Below are 21557 nucleotides of genomic sequence, written 5' to 3'. Positions count from 1 at the left end.
GTCTAGCAGCGACGCAGGGCACGAGCGATGTTCCTACGCTCCTTCCCCGTGCAGAGCTGTGCTGTGAGATCATGAGAACTCACAAAACTACAATGGAAACTCCCGTTGTAGCCTCATGAGACCACGGGAACTCACAGCATGGGTGCATAGCACGGCTCTGCACGGGGCAGGAGCATAGGATGATTGCTGGCCGAAAAATTTATTCGCGATTTTCCCTCTACGCGGGCCGGCTCTCCCCCTAACCCCCGCGAATATTGAGGGTTTGCTGTATGTATGTAGATCGTGTCTTGATTCAGCTATTTTTCACACTCCTTCCTTTCCTGCTGCAGACTGCCAGATGGCTTGACCCGACGAGGGGACATTAACCTTCTGTTGCTGGGAGATCCTGGGACAGCCAAGTCTCAGCTGCTGAAATTTGTAGAGACCTGCTCTCCGATTGGGGTAAGAGATGGTATGATCTTAGCTGGAGATTTGTGGTTTCACCCCATGTGAGCTCCTGTTAGCTCCCAGCCTTGTTAAAAGCCTCTTGGTTTCCCCATGGCAGTGGCTAACTGGACCGCCTTTCTCAAGGCCGTCTCTCTCTCTATTCTGGTATCCCTTCTTTCAGACTTTTTACCCCATGCAGCCAGTTTATCCTTGAAATAATTTTGTAGAAATTGTATTGGCTTGCATGAGTTTTCTCTGTATGTTATGATGATATTTTTTTTTCTCATGTTTTTCTTTGATGGTATAGCTGTGTATTAATTATAGGACTTCTTTATTTAAAATAAACAGTATGGCTGTGGACCAGACTGAATTCTTGCTTAATATCCTGTGCGGAGTTAATACATCAAGTCTTTGATTCCAACTCCTGTTTTTCTACTCTCTGATTCCTTCTGATATTTGGCTTTAGGTTTCTTTTTTTTTCTACAGGATCTGAAGTTCTGGTAAATACTACTTATTATTTACCTGTACTTTAGATTCAGGACAAACTAAAATATCCCTAAGTTTATTAAATTTGCTATACCACACCATTGACAGTCTTGAGTTATTTAGATTAACAAATCATAGAAGCCAAGAAAACAACTATGATTTAATAGGAGAGAAGAAATGAGGCAGTGGAAAAAAGAAAATGGACCAAGATTATATATAGAGAGAAAGATAAAAAGATGAAGAATATTGGTCGTCAACCCCATCTTAAACTTGTCCAATGACAACTCCATTTGGAGGCGCAAAGGAAACTTTCCAAAGCTGAGAACCTATAGTGCCAAAAAAATCACTTTCGAAAGAGTTTCTGGGTGCATGTGTGAGCAGGCACTATAAGCTGGTTATATTGAGAAGACCATAGAGGGCGATTAGTAAGGTAGGGACTAAAGTATTGTACAAGATAAATAGGGGCACCCTTTGGGCCTGATTCTCTAACTCTGCTTCCAATTTTCGGTGGTAGTAGGTGTCCAATGCCGTCTGGCAGCCAATTGGGATGCACATTTTCTAAAAAAAAACAAACAAAACCAAAACAAACCTCAGGCGAGGAAGGTCAACTGCAGTGTAGGTGTCTGTCATGGGTCTACAGAGATGTGTAAGGACACTTAAACATGCCCAAGGCTGGGCATGGTTTCACCTGCAAGTGGCCTTGGGCATGTTTAAGTATCCCTATTCATCTCCCTAGAACCACGACAGATGCTGAGCCAGCTGCGGCAGAGGACCCCCGCGACACTCACCCCACAGATCAGCAGGAGGAATGCCCATGCCCTCCTGTCTGACACCCCCCCCAAGTCCCCTGACACCCCCCAAGTTCCTCTGACACTCCCCAATACCTATAGATGAAGACTGGCGAGAGGGATGCCCAGTCCTTCCTGCCAGTAGGCCTGCCTCTTCAAAATGGTGATCCTTTCCCTTCCTGGTGCATTGGCCCAGATACCTAAAGCCCCTCCCATAGGATGGGCCTTAGGCACCAGGGTCAATGAAACCCTTAGGCCCAGCACATCTCAGGATGCACCGGTGAAGGGGATGGCCTGCCATTTTGAAGAGGCAGGCCTACCGGCAGGTGGGAGTGGACATTAGAGCTGCACAGGAATGGGGACAATGGGAATCCTGTGGAACCCATAGGGTTGCAGGGATCCCACAGGGATGGAGGCACCTCGAGAGGCTCAAGTTACCTCAGTAGTGTGCCTCTTTTCCTGCCCTCCAGCTGCACTCTAACCTTTCACAAAGCAGCATGCAATATTCCCAGTACACCACCCACAGCCAACCCCGAAGCCTTCCCGCTGATGTCAGAAGGAAGGCTTCTGGGTCAGCAGTGTGCAGGAACTGCGGTGCTGCCAAGAAGAAAGTGTGGCCGGAAGAAAGGAAGGAGGCGGCTGACCTGGACGGCTCCTGTACAGTCTCGTGGGAGGGGGGGCATGGAAATAGTTGGGCCACAGAAAGGAGGGAGTGAGCAAGCAGGAGTGTACTTATTGGGAAAAAAAAGGTGGGAGGGGGGCATGTACTTTGGATAAAAGAGGGAGCGCGTTGGGACACGGGAGGGGCACAGACTTGGTTGGGACAAAATCTGGAGGGAAGGGGGCACAAACTTGGAACACAAAAGGGAGGGAGCACGTTTTGGACACAGAAGGAAGGGAGGGGGCACAAACTTGGGACATAGGAGGGAGAGGAAGGGAGCACAAACTTGGGACATAGGAAAGAGGGAGGGAGAGATGTTAAGGTGGGTGAGGGAAATAAAGGAAGAATTGTTGGGCATGGGTGTGAGTGAGAGGGAAAGAGAGATGGTATACATGGGGAATGGGAGAAAAAGGAGAATTCTTGGGCATAGGGAGGGAGAGAAGTGAAGAGATGCATGGGGAAGAGAAAGATGAGGGAGAAATATTGGATATGGTGGTAGGGAACAGTGGAACAGATTGAAAGGGATGCAAGAGGAAGGAATTTTGGACATGGTAGTGGAGGGAATGTAACAATTTTGGTTTGTAGTACAGTGTTTACTAAGGAATTCTATGAGCATTGTAGCATTTACCTCGCTGACCTGCAGTAGAAACCTATACTGTGGCTTTGTAAAAGCCAGCATAAATGACTTGCTCCGTTTCTAAGTTTCAATAAAGATGACTTATTAAAATAAAAAAATGAAGATGAAATACAAAATTTATTTTTGAAGTAATGAAGACGGTCATCAAATAAAACTGCACCAGCTTCATCCGGTATTGATTGTGGTGGTGATGACTTCAGTTTTCAGAAGGTTGATGGCAGTGACAGAAGTGATATTGCTGCTGAATTACCTATTTCTAAAAGACAACTCTCATGAATCATTAGTGTATCACAGCTTCCTTATATCAAGGCACTGTTTTTGAAATATAACATAGGTTTGCCTTCAAGTTCTCCTGTTTGAAAGGCTTTTCAGCATCGGCAGACAAATTATGACTCCAAGAAGATGCAGAATTTATTTACAGTAATTATTAACTGCTCAATCCAAGGGTACTTGGTTGTGTACAAATCACTTACATTCAGAACACAGTTAAACCAACATAATTAATAAATACATCCTGGACCGATTGATAAAATCTTGCCTCTGTCTGACATCTTAATTCTTGTCAATCACTGTTCCTAATTCCCATATGCCTGTTGAAATAGAAAAGCCTTCAAGATTTTGTTGAATTCTTAATTTTGCAAATCATGTAATGACAGATAAACATTTTAAATTGCAATTGCTTCTTCTTTGTAATAGGAACTGTTTTAGTTAGCAGGTATTATACTTCAAAAACAGTTCCTTGATTCAAGGACACTTGTCATTGGACCTATTTCTAAATGACACTTCAAAAAATTGAAACCTTACGATCAACCACTCTGAATGACCACACTTTATTTCTTTGCTGGTGTTGATGCTGGAAAGAAGGCTCTGCTGGTTCTGCAAAACTAGGGTCTGTTGAATATAAATAATGTTTGTTTTTTTTCCTGCACTTCTCATTTTCATTGTTTATTTCCTTATTTAATTTAAAATCTCTAATTGTATCAGATCCCTATATTTGAGGACTTAACATCTTTTCCGTATAGATGTATTCTTTGATAATGGATGGATTTCCAATTACTATAATTAATTTACATAATGACAAAACAACTGTTATATCCAAGAATTCAAAAGTAACTACGAGTAGCATATTACTTTAACAGTAACTTAACATATTAATTTCCTTAGCAAAGCAGCAGATGAATCCAGAGACCAGTGGGATACCTCACATCTACCAGCAGGTGGAGATAGAGAAACTGATTAACCGGTGTACTTATTTGCTGGCACTCCTCTTGTCTCATCAGTGACTAGAACTTTATTGCCTCCTGTTGAGGTTTTCTCTTCAGTGAGCCTGCCATTCTATTTCTCCTGTTGAGATTTTTCTCTTCAGTGAGATAGGGGTGTCTGGCTAAATGGTGCCGACTTTAGAGGTTACACTTGGGCCCCCCCTTGTCCCTGCCTCACCCTCCCTCCAATGATAGAGGGTTTAATTTGGTCTCTAATTTTTTTCTTCTTTCCCTTATAAAAAAAAAAAAAATGAAAGAGACCTACCTTATGCATGGGCCCTTCCTGTGGGGCTCGGCCGGTGTCTGCCAGCCCTGCTGACAAGGTTGTGAGTATTTCTTTTTGTGTATTTCAACTGTGGTTTATATTTCTTAGTGAGTTTTTGTTTTTTCAATTATCTTGGAACTGCAGGGTTTGGTTGATGTCCTGAGTTCTGTGGGTTGTAAATTCTGTGGAAACTACGGCTGTGCAGTCGCGTGGTTCGCCACCTTGATTATTTATTTCTGACTCACTGCACTTGGGACAGTTCGCTCGTGTTTGAGATTTATTTTTCGCCTGGTGGGCTCCAACTTTCAAAATGGGGCGCGATTGGCCGAGCCGGTTCCTTCCCGCGCGCAGGAGACGCGGGCTTGTGATAATGTTTGGTCGGGAGGGCCCTACCGTTTCCGGCCTGTTCCCTACAGCTGCCGATTACCCGGCATAGGCCGCGGTGGGGTTCCGGTTGCACGCATGGACTTTTTTGCGGAGCCGGTGCCTTTTCAGCGAGCAGGAGACTCGCGCTAAGACTCAGATGCTGGCGGGGGCGCCGCTGCATCCTCGGAGTCGGTTCGGCAGCTGACTTCTCTCGGCGCTCCCCGCAGTCTCCCTGTTCTTCTTATTTAAAAAAAAAAAAAAAAAAAAAGAGGGTAAGACAATTTGATGCGGCTGTGGGTGACATTTGCTGTTGCCGGATCAGTTTGATTCCCTGTGAGAGTTTTTCTCTGGCGGCTGTTCTGGAGGAGCCTTCTGGCTGTGCCTCAGGTGGCTGGAGTGGGAGACCCATGCTTGATTGCTCAGCTGCAGCTTCTCCCTGCACTGAGTCGATACAGGCATTTTGCCACTGAGGGAGATCAGCAGCAGGGAGTTTAAGGATCTTGGGTCCAGTCCTATCCTATTATCTCCCAGGGGGACTGTATGGTATGGATTCTGCCTGGGGTCTGTTTTCCTCTGCTTAGTGCCTTGGAGCCATGCGGCTGGTATCTGGTAGTGCTATAACGATTTTCCTGGTACTGGGGTGCTAGGTTGAATCGTCAGCCCTGTTGAAATCAGCTTTGCCCCGTATTGCAGTGCTCAATTTGCTGGGGTGTTATTCCACATGCTTCTCTTAAAAAAAAAAAAAAAAAAAAAAAAAAAGAGAAATGGCAACTGGTTGTTATTTGGGGCTGTCCATTTATATACCTATGCACTTACACATTAAATTTCTGCCCTGAGTTTGGCTGCCTACGCTTGGTTTTGCTGCCTTATGGGTGGCGAACAGCAAGGTGGAGTAGGTGGCAAGGGCGTGCCAGTGTATCATTCGTGTGGTTCATTGCTTCACTCGGGGTTCCGATAACATGCGGCGATGTTGGAGGTTTCCTTAGGCCTTCTGCCTGTGTGCTGCGTCAGCCTGCTTGTGCTCTAGACATGTTTCTTCAGGGTAATATGCAGGAAGTCCGAGTTGGAGGTCTCTCTTGAGGCCTGATGGTTCTTTTCTTCTTGCTGTGGACCAGCTTGTCTGTGAAAACCTGGGTGGCGCAAGGGTTGTGTGCTAGGTTAGTAACAAGGAGCTGAGGTTCAGCCGCAGCTAAGGAGTAGAGCTGATACGGCTCCAAAAGAAGTGGCGGAGGGTTCAAGTCTAGTTTAAAAAAAAAAAAAAAAAAAAGCTAGACGGCCTTCCGCTCTAGAAGCATGGGCTACGTGGCTGCTGATCCCTAAGGGCGAGATCCTCTGCTGGCGAGTTCGTAGGGTAGCTGGCACGGTATGCCCAATTAATTCTCCCCTTAAGCTCTCTTTTGGAGTGGAAACCTGGTCTGTTTTCGGCCATGTACAGCTCGTTTCTCTGGAGAGGCGGATGCTGCTTCTGGATGACGCCTGGTGCGCCTTGTCTTTCCTTTGCATCCTCCTCACGTTTCCAGTTCGTTCATGGAGTCTCTCTGTTTGCGTTTCTCTTTGAAGTGTTGCTGGTCCTCGGGACAGTTATTGTAGTTTTTAGGGTACCACTTAATAGTGGGTGGCCAAGACGGGGGCTATGGGCAGGCTGGATTTCATTCGGCTGCATTAGTTTCTCAGGGTTACCCATTTCTGCAGTCAACCTGGGAAGATATTTACATTTTCTCTATGGACTCTGAGTCAGCACTAGGTTTGCCTGCCTCTCTTGGAGCAGCGCGTTCGGGTTTGGCACATTCCATTTCGCCTACCTTAGGGTTCGTTGGCACTGCCAGACTATTTATCTGATTTCGGCTTGACTGCCTGCTTGATTCGGACGACTTCCAGTCGGGTCTTTTGACTGACACGAAGTGGGTGGTATCTTTTCCTCAGTTCTTCACATGCGCATCTTCAAATTTGCAGTGCTCTTTTTTTTCCTGTAATTTTTAGAGGTATATCGGGTTGATGCGGTTCTTCTTATAGGAGAGACATGTATTTCTTTCCAGAGACTTGAGTGTGGGGTCTCGTTCTCAGATTGGCGTTCTTCGCTTACCATGGCTAAGAGTATGGGATTCTGTTCAGATTCTAGCATCCATTTTGCTAACCCCTCTGGGAACCTCGGCTTGCCTTCCCTTCTAAGGCTCAACAGCCGCTTTTGTTCCGGTGGTTCTCGGTCGCTCTGGGCTCCTATTAGTTGCTATGCTTCGCCTACATAGCTTTGTATGAATTGGGGGCTCAGCAAGATTGTCTTTCCAGGGCATACCTCGGTCTTTTCCTGGACTAGTTCATGACCACCGACCATTCAGGCATGTCAGATTGGGGGGCTCGGTGGCTTCCATCCTCAGCTTCAGGAGTCGGGTCTTCAGAGGCGACTTAATACTGGTTCCTTCTTCTACTCTTGAGCATGGTCAAGCTTCCTTTCTGGAGCTTCAGCCCATTCTTCCGGAATGCCGCTGAGGACCCTTTCAATCAGTATTATGATGGGGGTAGTTCTCTGCAGCTTGGGCAGTAGGTGATGTACTCAGTTGCCAAGTACAGTAGTTGTTCTACTTCGATGGGTGGACCCTCATCTTTCTAGTCTGTTGGCAGATCTTTTCTCAGGTCAGGAAAAGAGTTTGGTTAGTCTTTCTCTCTGCGAAATCTGGGCATGGCCCATTTATTAGATGTTACAGTGTACAGCACGGTGTACGCTCTAGAAGTGTAGACGTTGATGATAGTGATATCTTCCACATCCTGGATGTTGGGAATTTTGGCTCAGGCGTTCCATTTTTTTGTGTTAGTGAGATCTCCTGGAACTTGACCTCATGGCCTCGTCTCACAATTCCATGCTTCCTAGCTTCTTAGGTGGGCACAGGAAGCGGGAGTTAGAGGGGGTAACAGTGTGGCCTCTTTCTCACCTCGGGTTTCTCTTTTTCAGTGTTTTCCCCTGGCTGATGAGAGCTTGGATTTGCCATCTCAAGCTTGCTTTCGGGGCACAGTATTTGTACAATCTCTGGCTTGGTTGCGCCATCCTTGCTATGTGGATCTGATGAGCCTTTAGACAGCTGGACTAAGAAGTTTCCTTTTATCTCCGGCTTTGCTCTCCTTGCTTGAGATCATCATGGATATTCATACTACTTTGGTATTACGACCTAACTTTTGAGCGAGTCTTCACTGGCGTGTGAGGGTAATGAGAAGCAGGTTATTTCTTCTCTTATCCAGGCGCTACAGACGTCTTATCCTGTGGCTTCTGCTTCCTTTTGGAGGTTTTTCCTTTCTTGAATACTTCTCAAAAGTTGCACCCTTCCTGAGTTCCTTTTTAGCACAGGTATAGTGCCGATGGCATAGCGTTCAATTCCCTTCAGCTTCATCTGCCATTCTTGGCTTGTGACAGGAACTAGGTATAGGGCCCTTCGATGACTTCTCAGCTTCCTGTAGTTCAGTTCCTAACAGAAGGCGGAATATTCATGCGCCTCTTAGAAAGCCCGGTTTGGGGTAATTCATTCACGTACTTCTTCTATGTTCCGGATAGCTTCATTTTAGCCTTGTCCTTTGGGACTCTAGGGAGCCGTGCGGTTGACCATGGGATTCCTTGTGGCCATGGCTTCAGTTTTGCAGTTGCGATGTTGCAGGCCTTATTCAACGGGGATTCCTATTCCTTATTTCCGTCATATGGGGTGTCAGTTCGGATGGTACCACTATTTCTTTCTAGGGGGGTGTCATCCTTTCTTTTACATCATGCTCGCTTTTCCTTCCTTCTTCCTGGGAGGAGTTAGTGGAGGCAGTACTTTTATTCACGGCATTTTTTGAAACGTATGTAGCGTTCTCCGCGAGCTCGGTTTCTTACAACTGTTAGTGGTTTATATCGCCTTTTTGGGATTCTTCAAGGGACGCCTCAGGCGTATGGCGGCGTCCGATGCCTACCTCGCTCAATGGTCCAGGAGGACATTCTTTATACTTGCCTGCTGGCAGGGGAGCGGGTGGCGATTGAACTTCATGACCATTCCGCTGGGGCGATGGCTGCTTCGGGGGCTCGGCCCAGAGGTTGTGCCTTGGAGGTGATTTGTCTCAAGGTTAACTGGTCTTCCGAGAGTACCTTCTCTCCACGGCTCTGCATGGATGTGCGGGCACATGCGGTAGGGGTTTTTTTGATGCTTCGGTCGTTGCGAAGGCGACATTTGCTCCCCACCCAGATTAAGGATTGCTTTGCTACATCCCACTGGTCTCTGGATTCATCTGCTGCTTTGCTAAGGAATGTAAAATTATGTCCTACCTGTTAATTTTCTTTCCTTTAGAAGTAGCAGATGAATCCAGAGCCCCACCCTTTCTGGTATTTGGTCGTCGGTTTTTTCGGGTGCGACTTTTAGTGATTGGGTGTTCTTAATGATGATAATCTGTATCATTGCTGGTTGCGATGTGTTCTGGGAAAGAAGTTTTTTACATGCTATACCTATTGATGATTAAATGTGCTTGGGCAAGGAGCTATACTGATGAGACAAGAGGAGTGCCAGCAAATAAGTACACCGGTTAATCAGTTTCTCTATCTCCACCTGCTGGTAGATGTGAGGTATCCCACTGGTCTCTGGATTCATCTGCTACTTCTAAAGGAAAGAAAATTAACAGGTAGGACATAATTTTACATTCACTAAACAAGTAACTAGTAACTGTAATTCTTTTTTTCCTTTCAGTAACTAGTAACTTTAATATATTATTTTGTTACAAAATAACTTGCCCAACACTGTCTCTGGCACAGGCCTATATTCTGCAGGAGTGTGTGTGTATTTGGTGGGGGGTAAATCATCTTTGCTGTTGTGGCAGTGGTTTAATGCATGCCATCTCTCTCTCTCTAGGTGTATACCTCTGGAAAGGGCAGCAGTGCTGCAGGTCTCACTGCCTCTGTCATGCGTGACCCTGTGTCACGCAATTTTATCATGGAGGGAGGGGCCATGGTGCTGGCAGATGGGGGTGTGGTCTGTATAGATGAGTTTGACAAGGTGAGTGTTACTCCAGTGCAGAGGACGTACTCTGGAAGCTTAAATATTTGTGTGTTATCCTGAAATGCCTTTTCCTTTTCCCCTCCCCCCCCCCATTCCATGTTGGAATCATTCCCTAGTTCTAGTTTTCTGAATGATCTTGTCCTGCCTACCTAAAGAAAGGGAGCCCAGGGGTGAGGAAGTTGGGATTGGGTACTGAACTCTGTCAGGAATGAAAGAATGTGAAAACTAGAGTCTCATTTAGTCTGCACAGACAGGTGGTCAGGGTTATAACTGCTCTATGTAAGTTATCTTCTGCAGTGGCATAGCCAAGGGAGGGCCTAAAAACATAACATAGTAGATGACGGAAGATAAAGGCCTGAATGGTCCATCTAGTCTGCCCAACCTGATTCAATCTAAAAATTTGTGGGGGGGGGGGTTCTTTTCTTCTTCTCCTTAGCGATTTCTGGGCAAGAATCTAAAGCTCTGCCCGGTATTGTTCTTAGGTTCCAACTACTGAAGTCTCCGTCAAAGTTCACTCCAGCCAATCTACACCCTTCCCAGCCATTGAAGCCCTCCCCAGCCCATCCTCCCCCAAATGGCCATATACAGACACAGACCGTTAAAGTCTGCCCAGTACTGGCCTTAGTTCTTCAATATTTACCATTATTTTCTGATTCTAGATCCTCTATATTCGTCCCATGCTTTTTTTTGTAACTCCGTCACCGTTTTCCTCTCCACCAACTCTCTCGGGAGCGCATTCCAGGCATCCACCACCCTCTCCATAAAGAAAAATTTCCTTACATTGCTCTTGAGTCTCCCACCCCTCAACCTCAAATTATGTCCTCTGGTTTTACCATTTTCCTTTCTCTGGAAAATATTTTGTTCTACATTAATACCTTTCAAGTATTTGAACGTCTGAATCGTATCTCCCCTGTCCTGCCTTTCGTCTAAGACAGGGGTAAGGAACTCCGGTCCTCGAGAGCTGTATTCGTCGGGTTTTCAGGATTTCCTCAGTGAATATGCATTGAAAGCAGTGCATGCACATAGATCTCATGCATATTCATTGGGGAAATCCTAAAAACCCGACTGGAATACGGCTCTCGAGGACCGGAGTTCCCTACCCCTGCTCTAAGATATACATATTCAGGGCTTCTAGTCTCTCCTCATACATCTTTTGTCGCAAACCTTCTATTATTTTCGTCACCCTCCTCTGGACCGCTTCAAGCTTTTTTGTGTCCTTCGCCAGATAAGGTCTCCAAAACTAAACACAATACTCCAAGTAGGGCATCAACTCTTTCGTTCTTCTACTGGTCACGCCTCTCTTTATACAGCCCAGCAACTTTCTGGCAGCAGCCACCGCCTTGTCACACTGTTTTTTCGCCTTTAGATCTTCGGACACTATCATCCCAAGGTCACTTTACCCATCCGTGCATATCAGCCTCTCCCCTCCCAGCATATATGGCCCACTTAAAATTGTGGCACCATTGTTGAGGCTGATTGGGATTTCCCAAGCCCCACCAACTAAATAGGTCCTGCTTTGGGACACTGCTCTGCTAGATCATCTCCCTCTGTGCATGAGGGAGGAAGGCCAGCTCTGGCTGCAGCGAGTTATATGGGATAACTGGTCCAAAACCCCACAAATTGTCCCCAACCCCCAAAACTATCTCTGCCTGCTCCCTCCACTTGGTTTGCAGCACACACTCTTATTCAAAGAAAACATTTTGCAGCCATAGTCTGCCAAAAATTAAAGGAAACCATAGATAAGCAGAGATGCCAATTGAATGGGTTTTGAACCTTTTGCTCTGGAAGACACTGTCTACAAAATATTGGGGTATTTTTGAGCCACTGCTACTTGGAATTTTTCCCACATGGTTCACTGTATTTGTTTAAGACAGTACAATTTTATATTAGAGTTCAGGATTTGATGCACTATTCTGGTACTTGGAGGATATGTTGTAAAAAAATGTTTGGTATGTTCTGCTTTATCCAATGGACACTGTGATGCCTTCACATGTTGTACTGTTTATCTGCAGAATTAGAAATAAATAATTAAAGGAAACATTGTTTAGAGCACAGTGTTCTTCAACCTTTTGACACTTATGGACTGGCGTAAATAAAAGAATTATTTTGTGGACAAGCGATTGAAGAACATTGGGCTATATCGTGGGCCAGACCCCGCTTATCTCCACCCCATACCCCGCCCCCATAATAGTACGAATTATAACACCATTTTTTTCATTCATTTTTCATATATAGACACACACACACACACAGTATAATCTTATTAACAACACATTATGGTTAACCTCAAAATTAAACTACACAAAGCACACTGTATGCTTCTCAACATTTATTTCTACCAGAAAACAGATAACCCCATGCAAATACCAAAAACTAAAAGTACTAATATACAAACAAATCCTAAGATGCAAGACTCTGCATGCAGTACACCCTCCAGAAAAATAGAAACAAATGCATTTCTTCCTGAACGTGCAAAATACAGACAGCAGATGTAAATTCTCAAAATTGAAACAATTCAATCACTAAATTAAAATCATTCCCCCTACCTTTGTTGTCTCCGTCCCTCCATGCTGTGCCTTACCTTCTGGCCTGCTCCCGCCTGGCTGTTTTATGCCGCCCCCGGTGTTATCTAAGGGCCAGCTCCCTGTTCCTCACTGCCGCAGAGCACAAAGCCGCGGGCAGTTGCTCCTTGCGCGCTAGAACTTCCCTCTGACATTGCGATGTCAGAGAGAAGGCTTCTGGTTCAGGTGCAGGACGCACATAGGAGCCGCTGCATGCGGCAGTGAAGGAGAGGGAGCCGGGCCCGAAGATAATGTCGCAACGATTGCTTCATGGACCGGCAGCTGAAGAACACTGTCTTGGGTCCAATGCACGTTCCGGCTCTGTGGACCGGCAGGAAATTTCTGCGGACTGGCACCGGTCCATGGACCGGCAGTTGAAGAACACTGGTTTAGAGCCTATATAAACTCATTAGGAAACTTGATATGGTAAACTTATCCCCAGGCTGCATTGCTTATGACTAAAAGGAAAATTTAGCTATTTTGCAATTATAAGCACTGCACAATAGAATTGGAGAAACCTTGGCATTTGTGTGTATACAAATCCAAAATGTGTGGGATTTTCTGCATTATATATTTAAGCTTACCGCTTTTCAGTAATACAAGGCAATTACATTCAGGCTCAATACATCAAGTGTCCTAATGACCTGATATGGGCTCTTAACTGCTCCCTCTTCTTAAATGATTTGACTTTAGAAAATTTTATACACTATTTCAGCCACCCTAATTAGCTCATCGTACCAACCAAAAAGAATACATAATCTGGTGCAGCCTGAAGTAGAATGGGTGCGCCCACAGCCAGAATGTATGTGCACTTTTATTTCCTCTCCGTTCTATCCCACCCCATATAAAAAGTGAATACTTTAGCTGTCGGCTGCCAACTGAAGACATCTCAGCTGGAACCCCAGAATTCAGAACACTGGCACACAGTGGCTACGCTCCCAGCTGCTATTCCTGGCACTCCACACATGAACTGAGCATGTGGTGAGTAGCTAGCATTGGTGATTGCCAGCTGCCACAGTGTTCCAGCCCACGAGTTCCAGCATAGGATATCTTCAGCTGGCTTGGGGGATCCCCTGAGAGCCACATCAATGACTATATATGCTACTACTAGGTGGGCCTGAGCCCAAAGTGAGTGGAATCCTCCCTGTTCAGGTCCATCCATGGCTCAACCACTAACATAAAACTGTAGGTTTATAGGTGTTCATGGGTTAGACACATTGACCCATCCTATATACCAGTGTCACCGCACACCAGTGTGCCTCCTGAGATTTCTGGTATGCCGCAACACACTGACAAGGAGGAGAGTCGTCCGCCGGTTGCCTGCCTACAGGATGTGCCTCTCACGGCGAGAGGTATGTCCTGTAGGAAGTTAACCAGCGTAGAAGACTGTCCTCCTGGCTGGCGTTCTCTCCCCGCACCTCCTGGATCCCTCCATTGGCGGATTGTGTCCAGATGGGCATCCACGCATGCGCGGCTGTCACGTGTGTGCGTGATGTCATTGCGTCGATGACCGCACTTCTGGCTGGGGCACTGGATTTAGTGTGCCGCTGGCTGGAAAGTTTGCGAGAGACCGCTATATACAATGAGTTGATGCCTCCTGATACACATGCAGCTGAAATGTGCCCTGTACTCTTACATGCACGTAAATGACACACACCTATGTAAGTAATTTTTACAGGCTTTTTTGGGCTTCTCTTCCCCTGGCTCCCCCTATCCCATCCTCTCTTTGCTCTTTCCCCTTGCCACCTTAAGGGGTTTGGTTATTTAGGAAAACATATCTTGGCCTCACCTCCAGGATTTTTCCCCAGCTTATATACCTCAAGATTGCAGATTAGAATGGAGAAACAGAAGGGTCTGTGCTGGGTTCAGTGATTTTGTCCTGAATGTCTAGTCTTCTTTGGACTCTCTTTTTTTTTTCTGTTGTGCCAGGGAAGATAAACTTTAGGGCAGAAGTCCTGTAATTTGATTATGGGTATTATTTCTTTAACTCAGATGCGAGAAGATGACAGGGTGGCTATCCATGAGGCTATGGAGCAGCAGACCATCTCCATTGCCAAGGTAAGTCCATGCCCAGAGGCAAAGCAGGGAGAAGGTGCCAGGATATGCCTGGCTTCATCTTATTCCTTTGGTAGTGGGACCTGCTCGTTCAGATAGCTGTAACATGTTTTAGACTTGCTACTGACCGCTGCAGACCCAGCTCTGAGAGCAGAGTCGGGGGATAATCTGATAATAGGCTGCCTATTGATTAAAAGATGCACAGACACCCGAGTTATCTTATGAAATAGGTACTGGAAACAACCCCAGCAGGTTCACAAGCACACATCTTTTCCCCCCACCCCAGTTTGCATGGAATTGTGATGTACTCGTATGTGCATATTTAATAAAATACAGTAAAACCTTGGTTTGCAAGCATAATTTGTTCCAGAAACATGCTTGTAATCTAAAGCACTTGTATATCAAAGCGAATTTCCCCATAAGAAATAATGGAAACTCAGATGATTCATTCCACAACCCAAAAACCTAATACAAAATACTATAAAGCAGGGTTTCTCAACTCAGCCCTTGCCAGTCAGGTTTTCAGGATATCCACAATGAATATGCATGAAGGAAATTTGCATATAATGGAGGCAGTGTATGCAAATCAAGTTTATGCATATTCACTGTGGATATCCTGAAAACCTGACTGGCAAGGGCTGAGTTGAGAAACACTGCTATAGAGCAGTCACTACACTCCTGCAGAGTCAGAGCAGAAACAACGGCTTAGTTGTGATGACGTGACTCGCATATACAGTGTGTACTTGTATTTCAAGACCTTGCAGCGTTGGAGAACGACGATTGGCTCAGTTGTGATGATGTTTCGCACGTGTGCAGTACGTACTTGTATTGCAAGACCTCGCAGCGTTGGAGAACGACGATTGGCTCAGTTGTGATGATGTTTCGCACGTGTGCAGTGCGTACTTGTATTGCAAGACCTCGCAGCGTTGGAGAACGACGATTGGCTCAGTTGTGATGACGTGACGCGCGTGTGCAGTGCGTACTTGTATTGCAAGACCTCGCAGCGTCGGAGAACGACGATTGGCTCAGATGTGATGACGTGACGCACATATGCGTACTCATATTGCAAGACCTTACTCATTTACAACAGTCTGCAGTGTCTGAGAAGAACTATCGGCTCAGTTGTCATGCGCGTATACTGTACGCACTCGTATTGCAAGGCAACGTTTGTTTATCAAGTTAAAATTTATTAAAACATTTTGCTCGTCTTGCAAAACACATACACTAAGTTACTCACAATCCAAGGTTTTACTATGCACAACTGCCCTCAAGATTTCCTCCAAGCATATTGTTTGAAAGTAGATGCACTCTTTCCATATGCTACCTACTTAACATAAATATATACATATAATAAGAAAATTAACCCCTAAATGTTCAGATGAGACACTGGGAGCAATTGAAATAGAGTAAAGGGGTTTCAATAATCTTAAGCAACTGGATTGTATCCCTATTTGATACAGGAATACCCCCTTTCTTATTGTTCTAGTTTGTGTGGTAATTTTGTGAGATGCAAAATAAAACAATTAAAAAAAAGAAAAGAAAAATAAAGCACCAGTATAGAATAGTCTGCATGTTAACTGCAACTCAGGAGTAAAAAGGTTAAAAATTCCCCTCCTTGTAGCTTCCCCCTAAAAACTAAAATGTCCTTTACTTTTTCCTCCAGGCAGGTATCACCACTACACTGAATTCACGCTGCTCAGTGCTGGCTGCTGCCAATTCTGTCTTTGGGCGCTGGGATGACACCAAAGGAGAGGAGAACATTGATTTCATGCCCACCATCCTCTCCCGATTCGATATGATCTTCATCGTCAAGGATGAGCACAATGAGCAAAGGGACATGGTGCGGAGAAGGGCTGGGAAGGGGTGTGGTGGCTAGTTCAGCAGGGAGACAGGAGGCTCAAGAGTGGCACTGGGAGGAATGCTGAGAAATGGCAGGATGGGTTAAAGGGGGCTGTTACTAGTGACTGTATGGAGCAGATTTCTCAGTTGAATGAGGGAAGTGAACAGGGAAAGGAGTCTGTTCAGAGCCAGATAGTGCTAGGATGCAGAGGGAGAGGCATAACCAGAAGAAAAAGGTGATAATGACCTCTGGGCAAGTCATTCGTGAGCTCTCATTTAGATTGTGATGTCAAGTTCTAGGCTCTGCGTCTCTAGAAAGACAGAGCCAGAGAGGCAAACCCAGGACTATGCGCTGTACCTTATGAGGTGAGACCTGAAGACCGGAATAAGTACTTTAAGGGTGTTGGACTGAACTGTTCAAATACTTAAAAGCATAGGCAGCAAGAAGAGGATATTGTGGTGTAACACTGTAGCACACTGCTTCCCAGACTTTATTCTGATGTAACCCTATTTTAGCAGTTAATTGACATGACTCCAAATGAAACCAAAGGTCTTGGTCCACATGAATCTATCTGTCGTGCAACAACATTTTTGAGAGCAACACTCTGAGGTATTCACAGAAAGGGTTAAGGATATGTGGATATGATGAGGGTAGAAATGAGCCCTTTGATGGTTAAGTTAAGCCAGGGGTGTCAAAGTCCCTCCTCGAGGGCCGCAATCTAGTCGGGTTTTCAGGATTTCCCCAATGAATATGCATGAGATCTATTTGCATGCACTGCTTTCATTATATGCTAATAGATCTCATGCAGATTCATTGGGGAAATCCTGAAAACCCAACTGGATTGCAGCCCTCAAGGAGGGACTTTGACACCTCTGAGTTAAGCTAAAGCTAGAGAGGATGTGATTGCAACAGACTATGTTGTTTTGAAATGCCTCCATTTTGTATGTAATCTGTTCCCTTTCCTTCACAGACGCTGGCCCGTCATGTGATGGGTGTGCACCTGAGTGCACTGACCCAGACTCCTTCTGCAGGCGAGGTGGATCTACAGATCCTAAAGAAGTACATTGCTTACTGCAGAATGTACGTCCTGCGTTTCTCCTCCGATTTTCTCCCATGTGCAATTTCCTCCACCAGCCACTCCGTGAAACTCGTTTCTCTTCGCACATTCAACTGCATGCTGGCACTGAAACTTGAGAGAGTAGCATTTGATCTAGACTCACCACAATTGTTCCCACCCCCCACCCCTTAGTGTATATAACAAAAGTCTTGTCTCTTGCAGGAAATGTGGCCCTCGCCTGTCTGCAGCAGCTGCAGAGAAGCTGAAGAACCGTTACATTCTGATGCGCAGTGGGGCCAGGGAGCATGAGAGAGAGAGCGAGCGCCGCTCCAGCATCCCTATCACTGTCAGGTGAGAGCAGAGCACAAGGGAACGTTATCATTATCTAGGGACAGTAGCTCCTGTATTCTTGCCTGCTTGAGTGAGTGTGGTCCCAGCATTGCTCTGTATTGATGGCATGCACTGTTACACAAATATGTGAGCATCACAAATATTCGGCAAGATCCTCCAAAAAGTAAAGCAGATTTTTGCTGCTTATGCCAGGAATAAGCAGCAGATTTTTCTGAAGTCCATCTTAATAATGGCTTATGGACTTTTCTTTTAGGAAATTATTCAAACCTTTTTTTTAAACCCCAATAAGCTAACTGCTTTTACCACATTCTCTGGCAGTGAATGCCAGAATTTAATTACACGTTGAGTGAAGAAATATTTTCTCTGATTTTGTTTTAAGCGTACTGTTTAGTATCTTCATTGCTTGCCCCTAGTCCTTGTAGTTTTGTAAAGAATTTTAAAAGTGATTTGCTTCTACCTGTTCCACTCCACTCACTATTTTACCAAGCTCTATCTCATTTCCCTTCAGCCATGTTTTCATGCTAAAGAGCCTCTATCTCAGTGGTGTGCTAACCTGTTTTTTGTTTTAATTTCAGGCAGTTGGAGGCAGTTGTGCGCATTTCAGAGTCCATTAGCAAGATGAAGCTACAGCCATTTGCCACAGAGACTGATGTGGAGGAGGCACTGCGGCTTTTCCAGGTGTCCACGCTGGATGCGGCCACGTCGGGCAGTCTTTCAGGTGAGCATGGGTAGCTGTAATCTCTCTATTGGTGAGGAGGCCAAGGCTGGTGTTTGTGGACTAGCAGATAAAACACCTGTCTAGTGTTCTGAAGTTCCTGCTAGCTGGTCAGATGCAAGAAATTGCTACTAGTGTAGCCCATCTGGCATAGTCTCTTGTAATTTTAAAAATGGAGAATGGTTTATTGAATTCTTTCCAACCCTATCTGTATATGTGACCTGGAGGGGAAAAGGTGAGGTGGCAGGGAGCTGTTTCAAAACATTCTTTTGGTTTAGAAAGAATAACAAAATGAAACCAAGTGTGGTAATATAATAATATATTAAACCATTAGCTGATGTTGACAGATTCCAGGTTTCCCTCTAGGTGGCTCATGTTTTGTGCTTTTTTGTTTTTTTAGGGCCTCTCTATGTTGAAAGGAAATGAAAGATATTAAGGGGGGAGGGCACCTGGCAACATAGACTGTGGGAGGCTTGTGGTGTGTTGACGGGCCTGTAAGGCATTCAGCATATCTTATCTGTCCGCATTCTCAGGTGTGGAAGGCTTCACGACGCAGGAAGACCAGGAGATGCTCTCGCGCATCGAGAAGCAGGTGAAACGTCGTTTCGCTATTGGCTCGCAGGTCTCTGAGCACAGTATTGTCCAGGACTTTATCAAACAGGTGAGAGCAATGCACGGGAGATGATGGCCAGCAGGCTGCATGCTTGGTTCTTCTGTATTCTTAGAGGAGACTAATTGCTATGAAATGTCACCCCCCAAAAACAAAAAAACAGCCCTTTATTCAGAAGCTGTCTGAGATACGTAAACTTATAATTCAAGTTTCAAGTTTATTAGGTTTTTATATCCCGCCTATCAAGATTATCTAAGCGGTTTTACAATCAGATACTCAAGTATTTTCCCTATCTGTCCTGGTGGGCTCACAATCTAGCTAACGTACCTGAGGCTATGGAGGACTGAGTGACTTGCCCAAGGTCACAAGGAGTAGTGCGGGGTTTGAACCCACAACCCCAGAGTGCCAAGGCTGTAGCTCCAACCACTGCACCACACACTCCTCTAGAGGAGAAGAGTCTTCATGATAAATATGCAGAAAAAAAAAATAGCCAAAATGTATGCTTAAGTTCGTTCTTCTCTCTCATTGCTGTAGAAATACCCTGAACACGCCATCTATAAAGTTCTGTACCTTATGATGCGACGGGGTGAGATCCAGCACCGAATGCAGCGTAAGGTCCTCTATCGCATCAAATAACGGACACCAGTGCTTCCTGGGGATGGTTTGCGACCAGAGAGCAGACGTCAGCCATCACAAGAACTCCTGGCATCACTGCTCGTCAAAGCTTTTACCTTGTATTCTAACATGTCTTAAAAGTGCTTTCTCCTTCCTATGGAACTCTGAAGTTGGCAGAAAAGCAAATGTTGGTTCCTAGGGGAGAGCTCTAGCCTATAATTTTTTTTTTTCAGGTGCCTGGAACATAGGCTTCCATTCATAGACTCCTCAATGTGCAATCTGCGCTTGGCTGTCTATTTGAGAGTGCTAACTTGGGATACAGTGGCCAAAATCTCTGAGAGTGCACAGCAGCTCAAACATCTGACTTCAATGTAATCTTTAAAAATCCTTGGATTGTGTCTAGTAAATCTGGCCAAAGGTGAAGGAGCTGATAGACTAACAGTTTGTTTGGAACTGGTCATGCTGTGAATCAGAGGAGTACAGTAGCAAAGCCAGCTTGCTCTATCTATGTTTGTGCTGGTATATAATTTGTTTTGGGTTTTTTGTGCCGGTTGACTGCTTTCTGGGATGTAGAGCCTTGCAAGAGTGATATGGCAATAATCCCTAATGAGGTGCCTTGATCCCTTCTTCTCTCTAGGTACCATCTGTTCCTGTGGCCTACCCTGGGAACCAGTGTACATAGAATAGGAAGAAGTCTTTTTCCACTTTGTGACTCTCCCCCCCTACCTGTCTTGTGCTCTTTGTGGGTTTCGAGCACAATTCTTCGAACCTTGAGTTCTATGATGTGCTTTTTAAAGGTGTTTTTTTGTATATTCCTTGCCCTGTAAGCCAGTGATAACAGTTAGTTCAGTCAGCTAGGGTCCCTGATTGTGGCAGAACGAGATCTTACAGGAGACCGAATACAGTAGAGGCTTCAGAAGCACATCTGTCCTGCTGTGGACTCTTATGTATATAACTAGAGGAGCAAACCTGCTCTCTGCCCCTTCCTATGCAGATAATGGGTGGTAGCAGTGTGTGTTTATTTTGATAGGCATATTAGTTTTAACACACTTTTCTTCACCTTGATCTACAAGCTCAGAATAAAGAGTAGTGATGCTGGGGGTGCAGGTCAGTGATCAGCCTATGGTGAGTGATCTCTACTGACCTCGGGTGTTCTACATTAGAGAATGCCATGGGGCAATTTTTTCCCCGTCCCCACAGGAACTCAATTTCCCCATCCTGTCACTGTGAGTTTTGTCCCTGTACCATTCCTGTAAGCTCTTCCTTAACCACCCAAGTCTTGAACACTTATGATTTTAAAGTGGATGAGGATGGAGCTTGTAGGGATGGGAAAATTAGTTCCTGTGTCATTCATTCTCTACATGGTGAAGCCCAGATTAGATGGTAGGGAGCAAGATTTTCCTCTCTGTGGAGGGAGGGGGAAATGCATGTGTGCCAATTTATGGCAGTCGGACATTGTAAATTTTTGTTTGTAAAAATAAAACTTTTTGAGGAAACTGATCTTTGGAAGGGACTGTTTTTGTGAATCCTATCCTTGCCTCTCATATTGTTGAAATCCAAGGAAATACTTTGAAGTGTGGAGGGGGGCGGGGGCACCATTATAGTCACACCTGTCAGTGTTTGGATGGGGAATCTCATCCAACTCCTGAGCTGTTTCTGGTACAGATGACCTGAACTGCTTGGCTCCCTTGTTCTCATCTCTTCATTTCTTTCTTCTCATGCTCAGCTCAGCTCAGCATCCTCTCACTTATCCTTCATTCCTTTTTGTTCCATATCATTTGCATCATACATGGCTTGGTTTTTCTTAGCCCTTACCTCTAGTGGCCTTTGTGCCTCTCCCTCCCTAAATTATCTGT

At 45.3% G+C, this 21557-nt stretch overlaps 1 protein-coding gene across 2 annotated transcripts in view; it reads left to right on the top strand.

Annotated features, from left to right (window-relative positions):
• MCM5 (minichromosome maintenance complex component 5) overlaps positions 1 to 21201 on the top strand; it is a 36790-nt gene extending 15589 nt beyond the window's left edge. Inside the window, exons 8-16 of one of the 2 annotated variants that reach the window (XM_033929442.1) lie at positions 330 to 441; positions 9751 to 9894; positions 14451 to 14516; positions 16177 to 16353; positions 17324 to 17433; positions 17633 to 17761; positions 18337 to 18479; positions 19010 to 19137; positions 19621 to 21201. In XM_033929442.1, the coding sequence (XP_033785333.1) occupies positions 330 to 441; positions 9751 to 9894; positions 14451 to 14516; positions 16177 to 16353; positions 17324 to 17433; positions 17633 to 17761; positions 18337 to 18479; positions 19010 to 19137; positions 19621 to 19722 (1111 nt within the window). In that variant the 3' untranslated portion in view covers positions 19723 to 21201. The remainder of the gene's footprint in view (positions 1 to 329; positions 442 to 9750; positions 9895 to 14450; positions 14517 to 16176; positions 16354 to 17323; positions 17434 to 17632; positions 17762 to 18336; positions 18480 to 19009; positions 19138 to 19620) is intronic. The other variant, XM_033929443.1, reaches the window with a different exon arrangement.
• The last annotated feature ends 356 nt before the right edge of the window (positions 21202 to 21557 follow it).

This window comes from Geotrypetes seraphini, chromosome 2 (assembly GCF_902459505.1).
Source record: "Geotrypetes seraphini chromosome 2, aGeoSer1.1, whole genome shotgun sequence".
In the NCBI taxonomy this organism is placed as follows: Eukaryota; Metazoa; Chordata; class Amphibia; order Gymnophiona; family Dermophiidae; genus Geotrypetes; species Geotrypetes seraphini.
This window is presented reverse-complemented; position numbering and strand designations above follow the sequence as displayed.